Here is a 13,451-nt window from a genome sequence, read left to right as displayed (position 1 = left end):
TACATTCAACCCTTTTTATATCAACAAGGTCCATTATTGTCTCCACCAGGCCGAAGGCGCACACGCACGCACGCACGCACGCACGCACGGGAAGGCGCGAAAACGTAATCTCCTCGTTTTTATGCTTTGGCTATTCAAAAATAGCAGATCTATACAAGCTCGTAGCGAGACACACATGTCTTCGTGGCATTACATAATTAACCTAATCGGATGTTGGCATAATATAATGAGATATTCCTGGTATAACAGATAATATCAGACTATTGCTGAACTTTGAGAACTTTCTTAACCCCATGTTCAGAAGAAACAATAAAAGCAATGTGATACAATTTCTTCAGGGATAGCCATGTCAAGCTGGCATGGATATTATAATTTATCCACTATCACAGGGGTTCTCAACGTTTTTGGCCGGGGACCCCCGGAAATGCTTTGGCAATGTCTCGGGACCCCCGCCCCGCCCCCTCCCGACCCCCAATATAAATTGACTGCTACAATAACCTTAAACCATTTTGGGCGGGAACCCCTTTTGGTGTTTTAAGCATTGTTATAATTTAGCTATTGAAAAATAGCAGATCTACAAGCTCATAGCGCGCCACCGAGTGGCGCGCTATGAACTTGTAGGTCTGCTATTTTTGAAAAATCGTGAAAAAAAATTTAAAAAATAAATCTTTTTTTTTTAAATAATTTGGGGACCCCCTAAAATAATTTGGCGACCCCCCGAGGGGTCGCGACCCACGGGTTGAGAACCCCTGCACTATCACGTGGTGTCCACGGGAAAAAGAAATGGCAAAACAAACACTACATTATTTTGTAAAACTGTCACTGTTAATGTTAAACACATTCAGGGCGCCGGATATTTTCAAAATAAAAGGTGCTAGAGTGCCCAGAAGATGAGGCAGAAAAGCGCCGCCTTCCATTTCCCCCACTCGTTTTCTCACTTCATCCTGATCTAGAACAGGAAGATTGGATGGCAACCACGTGTGTAACTACATCAAACCATTTATTTGGGTTGGTTTGGAGTGTATGTTTACACGTTGGTGTGTTGTGGCGTCAGCTAAGCCTTGTCAACATGTTCCGTGTTTTTTCCGTTGGTCTGGTGTTGTACGTTTCAACACTTTCATCTTGGCATCACTGTAAATCAATTCATCATGAGAGAATAGTACTGCCTGTAGCAGACAACCCGCAGCACTCCAGGTTCAAACAAAATCCTTATAGGTGCAAGGCTCGAAGATATAAGTAGAGATGAAGAATGCCAGCACTGAATCATTCATCATGACATCACCACAACCAAAAGTGTATTCCGTGCAGATGACGCCAGAAGTGTCGCAGGTGGAGCATTAACCTTTTATATCTGGAAGAACAGGACTTGTAGAAATATATTATTTTGTTCTAAATATCCACAATATGTGTTTTAAATTGTGCAGATATGTATAAAGAGACATTCTACCCAGAAATACCGCTCTACGTGCTTCATAACCTGCAACAATGGACCACTTAAAAGCTCATGTGATTATTTTTTTCTGCAAATATTAGAAATAGAAATTCGGTCGCATTGTGATTGTGAACTTGTAGATCGGCTATTTTTGATCATTCTGTGTGACACCGTTGTTTAGGATGAGCACACTTTCAGCGTTTCCACTGCCACAAATTCCGGGTCTAATCAGGTTAGAGGGCACTTGCTTACTGCCATTACTTTCAATGCTACGAATGTCCTTCTGACTGCTCCTTGTTTGCTTTCTACCAATATCTTTCCCGCTAACGTGTACGCAGCAGCCAGGCTTTGCACCGCGTCGTGAGCTTGTAGATCGGCTATTTTCACTATTTCTAAAACATTTGTTTTCTAGTTTATGACACTATAAAGCGGTGCCCGTTGGGCACTGGCCTACTTGGAACGATGCAAGTTGGAAATGCATGTCCCACCCAGTTATTATGTCTGTGTCCCTTTTTATGCCCATATATGGAGTTCTTTGTCAGGCATGCCCAAATGTGGAGTCTATGCAGATGTAAGAACGATGTCAGAACAGGCCAGCTCCATATATGGAGATATAGGGGTGATCAGGTGCAGAGCCCGGACAGAGGCCTTTTGTGGCGGTTCTGGACAACAACTGTGGGTCCGACCGACTTGACACCAGGCACTGCACTCCCTGTGGGGGTGTGGAACACGTGTGTCGAATCTGAAGTCGGTGGGGCGAACGGTTCTCGAGTTACGTGGATGTACTTGAGTGAAAGGACAAAAGTAAAGCCATCAAAATGTACTTAAAATATCAAAAGTAGAAAGTCCTCGTTACGCAAAATGTCCCATTTCAAGTTTTCAAATGTATAAAAATCTTTTGCAAATAGCTTATTTACAAGTTCACAATGCGTTGTGAGCTTGAAGTGTTTAATGCATGTTTCGTAATAATAATCAAAATAAAAAAGTAAAAGTACTGGAAATTGGAAGTACTCGAGTATAGTAAAAGATACCTCAAACGTGTACAGTACTTAAAGGTATATTCAGTGATTTCGCTTCATTCAAATATCACTTATTTTTTTGGATTTTTATTTGGATAATCCTCCCTACTATAGAGTGTGCTGACCATATAAGGAGTTCCTCCCTGTCCCCAGTGATCCCCTGGGGTCAAAAAACCCTAGTTTCAGTTTTGGTGGCGGGTGGCAAAGCCTTCATCCAATCAGGATGAGAGGGGCCTTCCTCCAATCATGTGTGGGGGCGGGCCTTGGTGCACATGCTGTTGCACTTCCCCCCACTGTAGAGCGTGTGCATGTGCACATTTTGTTACCGGGCGGACTGGGTGGTTTTCCAAATCACCCAAATCACTGAATGCTCCTTTAAGTAAATGTACTTAGTTACTTTCCACCACTGGTAGTCTGATGTGATCTGATCTGGACAAGAGGCGTTCCGTGAACGACTGCTCGTTATCTAAATCAGGGGTTCTCAACCCGTGGGTCGCGACCCCTCAGGGGGTCACCAAATTAGTTTGGGGGGTCCCCAAATTATTATTTTTTTTTTCACGATTTTTCAAAAATAGCAGATCTACAAGCTCATAGCGCGCCACTCGGTGGCGCGCTATGAGCTTGTAGATCTGCTATTTTTCAATAGCTAAATTATTATTATTATTATTATTATAACACCAAAAGGGGTTCCCGCCCAAAATGGGTTAAGGTTATTGTAGCAGTCAATTTATATTGGGGGTCGGGAGGGGGCGGGGCGGGGGCCAAAGCAGACATTGCCAAAGCATTTCCGGGGGTCCCCGGCCAAAAACGTTGAGAACCCCTGATCTAAATGATCAACTCCTGAGAATCACACATCATGCCACCAAAGCCACTGGCTCTTATTTCACCGGTTGCACAAGAAATGGAGTGAATTGTTCATGTGTGTTGTTAAGAATCTGCACCAGCATTGACCTTATAATCTCATTGAGTTGAGTGTGCCTCTACCATGCATAACTTTGAAGTGCTTGCACAATAAATGGAAGTATAAATGTACATGCCATGATGCCACAAAGAAGTAGCTGGCCCGTGTTAACCTAGCTGCTGCAAGCTGGTGTGCAGGAAAGCTTTTTTTGCGTGACGTGACGACACCTTTTGTGTTGCCTGGCAACAGTCCAGTACCAGTTGTGTTGTCAACAGGGAAATAGTTGATCAAATGTACAAACAAATCATATAATCGTCACTCAATAGTCGTCACTTCTTACTGTTGACTAACCAGTAAGACGCCCTGAATGCTGGCAAAAGGATTCAAGATAGATGAGGGTTTATTTGTCACTCACTTTGCCTGCCTGCCTGTTTTTTTTTTTAAATCATATCATAATTTGAGCGGCCCACCGGAAATATGACCGGTACGTCCTGTGGCCAGTCCACCCCTGGGGACCATTGGAGCACGTGTTTGTATGTCAGAAACTGAACAGTGTGGGATATGTGCATTTAATTTATTTCCGGTTATATTGTATGAATTGTGTAATTGTGATCTCCTTGATTATATTTTACATGGTTAAACTCTACCTCAACTAACAAAAGGTGTCCAAGTACATAGTGCTGTAAAAAAGTACACCATGTCTCTGTACGTCTGTCTGTCTGTACGTACGTGTGTACGGCTGTAATCCACGTAACTCGAGGACCATTCGCCCCACCGACTTCAAATTCGACACACACGTTCCACACCACCACAGGGAGTGCAGTGCCTGGTGTCAAGTCCGTCGGACACACAGTTGTCCAGAACCGCCATAAAAGGCCTCTGTCCGGGCTCTGCACCTGATCACCCCTATATCTCCATATATGGAGCTGGCCTGTTCTGACATCTGCATAGACTCCACATTTGGGCATGCCTGACAAAGAACTCCATATATGGGCATAAAAGGGACACAGACATAATAACTGGGTGGGACATGCATTTCCAACTTGCATCGTTCCAAGTAGGCCAGTGCCCAACAGGCACCGCTCTAGTGTCATAAACTAGAAAACAAATGAATGTGAAAATAGCCGATCTACAAGCTCACGACGCGGCGCAAAGCCTGGCTGCTGCGTACACATTAACGGGAAAGATATTCGTAGAAAGCAAACAAGGAGCAGTCAGAAGGACATCCGTAGCATTGAAAGTAATGGCAGTAAGCAAGTATAAATGCACGATTTACCATTTACTTATACAGAGACACTCTATATTGATCTGCAGTTACATATAGGAGAAAAGGAAATATGGCCTTCTCGTTTTGGTAGATGATCCTGTATCGGTACTAGTATCTATGATGAATTCCTGTTCTGTCTATAGAAGTGTCTATTTGTACGTCTCTAAATGTTTTGATGATTTGAACATGGTGGACCCTATTGGAAACAAGTGTAATGCTTAATTGGGTCGTCCACTCACAGTTAACAGCCTTTGTATTGAGTTTGTGCTTGAAATGTACTGTAATTCTGCAAACTGTTAATAAATTCTTCAATCAATCAATCAATCAATCTATGATACCGAACACCTCCTTTAGCAAACGTCAATGCAAGGTTCAGAGGTATTCAGGTTCCTGAGTGTTGTGTGACAGAAAGGGTTGAAGGTCATGCTAGCCACACACAAACACACACACACACACACACACACACACACACACACACACACACACACACACACACACACACACACACACGCACGGACGCACACCCGCAACACACAAAGGAGCGCACGTGCAGTCGTGCACGGGGCAAATCTCAGCCTTCTGCCCAAGGGCCCTGCATGTGCTCTGACGTCCATGCGAGAGATTCTTATGTCTGAAACATGCACTAGTGATCCAACAACACGCATAGATTCACACATACACACTACAGGACACGAGAGAAACCTGTGGGTTGAGCCAAATCGAGGGGCGGTGAGTTTCACACAAAAATGTCCTTTTACCTCACACATCCGGAGATTCACTGTAATTTCAGTTATTCGTTATCTCTCACAAGAGAAAAGAAAAACGCATGTCGGGGGGGGAGGGGGGGTTATGAGTTACGGCCGAGCTACACCAGGCTTTTATGCACTTAAACGCACACACAGCATGCACTTTTAGATCCGAGTCGTATTTTAACCCATTTTGGGGCGAGAACCCCTTTTGGTGTTAGCATTATGTTATGCTTTAGCTATTGAAAAATAGCAGATCTACAAGCTCATAGCGTGCCACCGAGTGGTGCGCTACGAGCTTGTAGGTCTGCTATTTTTGAAAAATCGAAGAACGACTGACATAGAAACATAGTTTTCTGAAAAAGCTGTCAGGATGTAGAAGACATTTTTTGAATCTGATCTCAGGTCAAAATGGGTTAAAGTCTGCGTATGCGGGGCTCGGCGTATCCGCGCAAACGCGCTTTGGTGTAGCAGCTCCGCTAGTCAAGTAGTCATTAAGTCAGAGCCAGGCAGTCAGTCTGAGGAATCATCCGCCAGCGTGGGGAGTCTGGTGGTTTAGCTAACGACAGCCTTCACAACTTTAGGCATGGATGACTTGTTTGACCTGGGTGGAGCAGAGAGGCTGGGGACCTGCATGGGGAAGTGAATGGGAACCACCCTGCGTCATTTCTCTGTCTGTCTGTCCAACACGCACGCACACGCACACACACACACACACACACAAAAACCCACACGTAAATCAATCATGCACAGCAAACAGATGTCACGCACACAGATTAGACACACACACATACAGGGCAGCGTATGCATACACTCGTATACGCACGCACGCATGCACGCACGCACGCACGCACGCACGCACGCACGCACGCACGCACGCACGCACGCACACGCACACGCACACACACAGGGATGACCAGGTAATGACTATTCAAACATTGTAATAGGCCACTTATGTGAAACAAACTCCCAGAAAACTGCACAGTCTGCCTCAGCCCAGTTCTTTTCAATCAACACTGAGGCCAGAGGCCTTTTATTGAGGTTTATGATTCATTTCCTACAGTATGTTTCACTGTAACTTCATTTTCATTCTTTATATCTGTTTCATTTTTTGTTCATTCTTCTTTACTATAAGCCATTTAGAGCGGCTGTCGCAGCCACGTATACGCTCGGCGCGGCGGTTCTTGTATTCTTTATTTTGTTTTACTGAGAATAAGGTTAGAAATACGTTTAGGGTTAGGCATAGTTTTACTGGGGTTAAGTTTAGGAATAGGGTTAGGTTTAGGCACAGTTTTACTGAGGTTAAGGTTAGGTTTAACCGTTTAAGCATAATTTACTTAGGTTACTTTAGGAATACCAGGCCGCGCAGTTCCGCCGGCTGTACGCCCGAGGCGAGTTTCGTAGTCCTTTAGGGAATGCGTGCACGTCTCCTTGTAGTTCTTGTAGTCCTTTAGGGAATGTGTGCACGTCTCCTTGTAGTTTTTGTAGTCTTTAGGGAATGCGTGCACGTCTCCTAGTAGTTTTCGTAGTCCTTTAGGGAATGCGTGCACGTCTCCTTGTAGTTTTCGTAGTCCTTTAGGGAATGCGTGCACATCTCCTTGTAGTTTTTGTAGTCCTTTAGCGAATGCATGCACGTCTCCTTGTAGTTTTTGTAGTCCTTTAGGGAATGCGTGCACGTCTCCTTGTAGTTTTTGTAGTCCTTTAGGGAATGCGTGCACGTCTCCTTGTAGTTTTCGTAGTCCTTTAGGGAATGCGTGCACGTCTCCTTGTAGTTTTTGTAGTCCTTTAGGGAATGCGTGCACGTCTCCTTGTAGTTTTCGTAGTCCTTTAGGGAATGCGTGCACGTCTCCTTGTAGCTTTTGTAGTCCTTTAGGGAATGCGTGCACGTCTCCTTGTAGTTTTTGTAGTCCTTTAGGGAATGCGTGCAGGTCTCCTTGTAGTTTTTGTAGTCCTTTAGGGAATGCGTGCACGTCTCCTTGTAGTTTTCGTAGTCCTTTAGGGAATGCGTGCACGTCTCCTTGTAGTTCTTGTAGTCCTTTAGGGAATGCGTGCACGTCTCCTTGTAGTTTTCGTAGTCCTTTAGGGAATGCGTGCACGTCTCCTTGTAGTTTTTGTAGTCCTTTAGGGAATGCGTGCACGTCTCCTTGTAGTTTTCGTAGTCCTTTAGGGAATGCGTGCACGTCTCCTTGTAGTTTTTGTAGTCCTTTAGGGAATGCGTGCACGTCTCCTTGTAGTTTTGGTAGTCCTTTAGGGAATGCGTGCAGGTCTCCTTGTAGTTTTTGTAGTCCTTTAGGGAATGCGTGCACGTCTCCTTGTAGTTTTGGTAGTCCTTTAGGGAATGCGTGCAGGTCTCCTTGTAGTTTTTGTAGTCCTTTAGGGAATGCGTGCACGTCTCCTTGTAGTTTTTGTAGTCCTTTAGGGAATGCGTGCAGGTCTCCTTGTAGTTTTTGTAGTCCTTTAGGGAATGCGTGCGGGCAGAGGTTCCCAACCACTGGCGGTACTTGAGCCCCCCTCTGGTGGTACACAGATGCAGGTGGCCGACAGGATGGCCTTCATTGAGAGCAAACATTACATTCACAGAGACCTTGCCTTGCAAATGGCCGACGGCATATGGCCTTCATCGAGAGCAAACATTACATTCACAGAGACCTTGCCTTGCCTTGCAGATGGCGGACGGCATGGCCTTCATCGAGAGCAAACATTACATTCACAGAGACCTTGCCTTGCCTTGCAGATGGCCGACGGCATATGGCCTTCATCGAGAGCAAACATTACATTCACAGAGACCTTGCCTTGCCTTGCAGATGGCGGACGGCATGGCCTTCATCGAGAGCAAACATTACATTCACAGAGACCTGCGCGCGGCCAACGTCCTGGTGAACAGTGAGCTCATCTGTAAGATCGCTGACTTTGGACTGGCGAGACTCATCGAGGACACCGAATACACCGCCCGAGAGGGTAAGAAGACCGGACAACTTTACCGCTAACTCTATATTTTCAACCTTTTTCATATCAAGGCCCATTACTTATTGAGCATTTGAGCCACGGAACCACCATTTGATGAGATTTAGCCTCTCAGACCCAAAACAAAAGAATATTTTGTTATCGTTTGATAAGATTTTGTCCATGCTGTATTGATGTTGGTACCATTATGGAGATAACAGGCAAACGATCAAAATAACAATTATTTTACATTCTCTAATTGTGTAGACTTATTGTAAATTAACTAAGTAATGCAGATGTTTAACAATAATTTACCTCTTGAGAGCATAACATTTTATTCTCTCAAGCAGGGAAGGCTCCAGGGGGGGGGGGGGGGTCAAGGGGGGGCTTTAGCCCCCTCTGGTGGAGGCTTAGCCCCCCTAAGCCCCCCCTCCAAACAAGCCAAATTGACTGACTTCTATGTAAACCAAGATTAATTAGCCCCCCCTCTAAATAGCCAGCCCCTCCATAGCACCCCCAGTCATAATGTTCTGGAGCCGTCGCTGCTCTCAAGAGTTAATGATCTAGAAGGGTCCATTTGGTTACCAACTTTCCATCGATTAATTTAGCTGGGGACCACCTGGAACCCCCTCAAGGACCACTGTAGCACAACCAAACAAAGTAACTTGTCTTTTAGTTCTACTGGATCTCTTTTTATTTATTGACGAAACTTGATTTAGTTTTCGTCAGTGAGAAAATGTTTATTTTAGTTTTTTGTCATAGTTTTAGTCAACGAAATTAACACTGTCTAGTGTCTACCAGGTTTGAAACCTCCACCGATGATGTCACTGGTAGACAGGCTCCTGAAATGCCCATGCCCAAAACAGGGATGCCAGGGTTCAAGTCACTATGAGCTTCAGGCAGGGTTACTTGTCACACCCTGTCCTACCCGGCAACAGGGTTTAAATTTCTCAATGGAAGTGCACAGGAGACAACCGCCAACCACTGCCGATGTGCTAGTTATATATTGTACTAACTGTACTAACATACTCTAAATTATTTATTCAAATACGTTCCTGATTGCCGCTTTAATAACATGTCTTCATATCCATAAAAGCAGGCCTTACTAAATGGTGTGTCTGTGCTTTATAATTCAGTCTTCAATTCTGTTAAGATTTCAGTAAGACAAAGCAAATTATATTATTTTCACATTATGTGACTCAAAAACATGGATGTTGTTGCATCAGATTAACTTTCAGTGCAATAGCCCCACCACATGTTAACTTCTTGTACTGCACAATTCAGGGGGCGTTGGGATTTAGCTGTGTACAAATGAATGAATGCAGTGGTCATCTTCGCTGTGCTGGCTTGTGGTGGACATTTTGGTCAAAAATCATTATTTTCCAGTGGACATACAAAATGAGTGGACAATAATATTTCCAGAAACAGAGAAGCAGAGCTAGCCACGAAAAATGGAGACTTGACATTCAGTAATCGAGTCCTTATGATCAAAATAAGAACAATATAATGGTGTGTGTAAAACAGAAAATCTAAAATGTGACCCCTGAATGAATGGCGTTTCCTGCTGTGTTCACAGGTGCCAAGTTCCCCATCAAATGGACGGCCCCGGAGGCCATTAACTACGGCACGTTCACCATAAAGTCAGACGTGTGGTCATTTGGAGTTCTGCTCACAGAAATAGTGACATATGGTCGCATACCTTACCCTGGTATGTACCCACACGCACACCACACCACGCACGCACGCACGCACGCACGCACGCACGCACGCACGCACGCACGCACGCACCCTGGTCTATACAACACCATTGAGAGACGATAATAATAACAACAACACAACATGTAATCTCTCACCTTGGCATTGAGCAGGCATGTCCAACCCAGAGGTCATCCAGCACCTGGAGGTGGGCTACAGGATGCCGCCGCCGGACCACTGTCCCGAGAGCCTCTACAACGTCATGTGTCAGTGCTGGAGGGAGAACCCCGACGACCGCCCCACCTTCGAGTACCTGAGGAGCGTGCTGGAGGACTTCTTCACGGCCACGGAGAGGCAATACCAGGAGCAGCCCTGACAGACAGACAGACAGACAGACAGACAGACAGACAGACAGACAGACAGACAGACAGACAGACAGACAGACAGACAGACAGACAGACAGACAGACAGACAGACAGACTTAAACCAATGATCAGGGGTGCCCTCCCACTTTTAAAATGACCAGCTCAACAAGATCTACCCACAAAAACAAAAGGTTACATATTAGACAAACGCACTTGGAATGGGAAATAGAATTGGTAAATGGAATTGGTAGGTTTTTTTTCCTTCTCTTTTGTATATAACTCTGTAATGCTAGTGACGTTTGTGCGCAACACTCTTGAAAACAAAGTATTGCATTGTGGGTTTGAGCTGACAGGCCTTTTTTGATGTCAATCAATACAGTCACCTTAATTCAACTTAAGTGGCAGGTGTGAAAAATATTCTTTTAATATAAATTATAAAAACATTTAAGGGCATGTCATGTGGTCTAGCTGCACAGCCTTTGTGGTCTACTGGTAGATCGCGATATATCTTTTGGGCACCCCCAAGAGGAAAAAAAGCTTGGTATGAAAGAGTTTTCTCTCTGTTGCTCCTGAACTCGATTCCATCATGGTATAACTACGTATTCAGAGGTAATCTGTTTGATTTACTCAAGGAAGGGATACATCATTACGCTGTGTGACACATGCACGTGCAGTGGTGGAAAAAAAGTACTCAAATGTTTTACTTAAGTAAAAGTATGAATACTGCAATGTAGGATGTACTCTGTTACAAGTAAAAGACCCGTATTCAAAATGCAGTTAATGCACTCAAGTAAAAGTGCAAAAGTATCGGCATCAAAATGTACTTAAAGTACTAGAAGTTAAAAGCACTCATAATGCAGATTGTCCCATTTCACAAGTTAAAAATGTGTACAAAATCTTTTGAAAATAGCCGATCTACAAGCTCACAATGCATCGCATCGTGACACATTGTGAGCTTGTTGATCGTCTATTTTCAAATGGTCCGAAATGTGTATAGGGTTGAAGTGGTTAATGTACTGTATGTTTTCTTACTAAAATGTATATCTCCAAAGTAACTAGTAGTAGTAGTAACTAAAGTTTTCAAATAATTGTAGCGGAGTAAAGGTAATCATTTTGGCTCTGTTAATGTACAGTATAGTGGAGTAGAAGTAAAAGTATTGGAAATTGGAAATACTCAAAGCAAAGTGCAAATACCTCAAAATTGTACTCAACCCATTCTGGGCGGGAACCCCTTTTGGTGTTAGCATTATGTTATGCTTTAGCTATTGAAAAATAGCAGATCTACAAGCTCATAGCGCGCCACCGAGTGGCGCGCTACGAGCTTGTAGGTCTGCTATTTTTGAACAATCGAAGAACGACTGACATAGAAACATAGCTTTTTCAGAAAACTGTCAGGATGTAGAAGACATTTTTAGAATCTGATCTCAGGTCAAAATGGGTTAAGTAGCCTACAGTACTTGAGTAAATGTACTTACTGTAGTTACTTTACACCACTGTGTGTGAGTGTGTCGCACGTGACACACTGCCGTATACTGTGAAGTACATAGAGTTATTGAGATCAGACAGAATATAACTGGACTGGCCTGCATGAGCCATGGCTCAATGGTCCAGGCACCTTGGCTGGTAATCCAGTCTGGCAGTGTGCCGTGGGTTCAACTCCCGATCCCGACGGCCTTTACTGCATGTCTTCCCCCCATCTCTCTCCCCATTTCCTGTCAGCCTACTGTCTGTCCCTCCATAAAAAAATATAAAATAAAGGCAAAAGCCAAAAAAAAAAAAAACATTAAAAAAAAAAAAGAATATAACTGGACTGTTCTGCTTGTATTATAAACGGTGCTCTGTATCAAAATGTAAATAAATAATACCCAACACTGCTTCCATCATACATTTCAATAAAGGTCTTCATTGCAATATCCATAAAGCCGACGTAGACCAGTGGTTTTCAACCTTTTTTCATAATATCAAGTGCCATTATTTATTTATTCAGCATTTGAGCCACCCACGCCACGACAGACCACCATTTGATGAGATCTAGGGCTCCATTTCCGTCACCGCTAAACCCCTTATCTTCTTTGCCTTTTTTTTTTTTTACTATTTTGAAAAACATTTTTGAATAGTTCGACTAGCCAATCTACATTGACACGTTGTGAGCTTGTAAACTGGCTATTTTAACTATTCAAAAATGTTTCGCAAAATAGTAAAGAAAAAGGCAAAGAAGTTTAGGGGGTTTAGCGGTGACGAAAATGGAGCCCCTAGCCTCTCAGACCCAAGACTATTTTTTTGTTGTCGTTGGATAAGATTTTGAACACAATTCCATGCTGTATTGACGTGGTACCATGAGGGGAGATAACAGATTTGATAAAAAAATAACAATTCTGCTATCTACATTCTCTAATTGTGTAGACTTGTAGATGTTTAACACTAATTTAACTCTTGAGAGCATAAAATTAAACCAAATGGACCCTTACATTTTATACCTGCATGTCCCGTCAGTCAGTTAGGTCACACCTTCATATATGGTCACACCTCATGACATCACACCTCCATATATGGTCATGCCTTGTGACATCACGCCTCCATGCCTCGTGACATCACGCCTCGTGGCACGTCACACCACCATATATGGCCGCCTCCATATATGAAGATCACGACACTGACCTCATCAAACCCTGGATAGCCATATATGAAGAAGACTGGATCATCACCTCGATCTGCATATATATAGCCGGCCAGCAATCTACATCTGACCTCAAACCTCAAACCCTTAGATCTCCATATGGAGCTGACCTGTTCTGACATTCCATATGTTGATCGTTCCCCACCCGTCCTTCCCAAGGGGCCAGTGAGGCGCTCCAACGTTGAAGCACTGGGCCCTAGTGGTAAGAGGAAGGACTGCAGGCGGACCCGTGCTTTAACACGTAGGACCATCACTCCCTACGTCACCCATACGTCACCCCGGACCTCAAATTTGAGGTCCGGAGGAGGTACTTCCGGCAGTCTTCCGGGTGCTTAAAATACTCTATGGTCCTTCCTCTTCGATATCATGTCTTCCTTTTGATACCTGTCCATACAACAGGCCAGAG

At 44.0% G+C, this 13,451-nt stretch overlaps 1 protein-coding gene across 1 annotated transcript in view; it reads left to right on the top strand.

Moving 5' to 3' along the window:
- lck (LCK proto-oncogene, Src family tyrosine kinase) overlaps positions 1-10,379 on the top strand; it is a gene marked incomplete at both ends in the record, with an annotated part of 31,134 nt that extends 20,755 nt beyond the window's left edge. Inside the window, 3 exons of the mRNA XM_079528875.1 lie at positions 8,170-8,323; positions 9,885-10,016; positions 10,177-10,379. Coding sequence (XP_079385001.1) covers positions 8,170-8,323; positions 9,885-10,016; positions 10,177-10,379 — 489 coding nt within the window. The remainder of the gene's footprint in view (positions 1-8,169; positions 8,324-9,884; positions 10,017-10,176) is intronic.
- Positions 10,380-13,451: the final 3,072 nt, after the last annotated feature.

This window comes from Electrona antarctica, assembly GCF_951216825.1.
Source record: "Electrona antarctica genome assembly, chromosome: 18".
Lineage (NCBI taxonomy): Eukaryota > Metazoa > Chordata > Actinopteri > Myctophiformes > Myctophidae > Electrona > Electrona antarctica.
The sequence above is the reverse complement of the archived record's forward strand: the minus strand, read 5'-3'. Positions and strand labels throughout refer to the sequence as shown.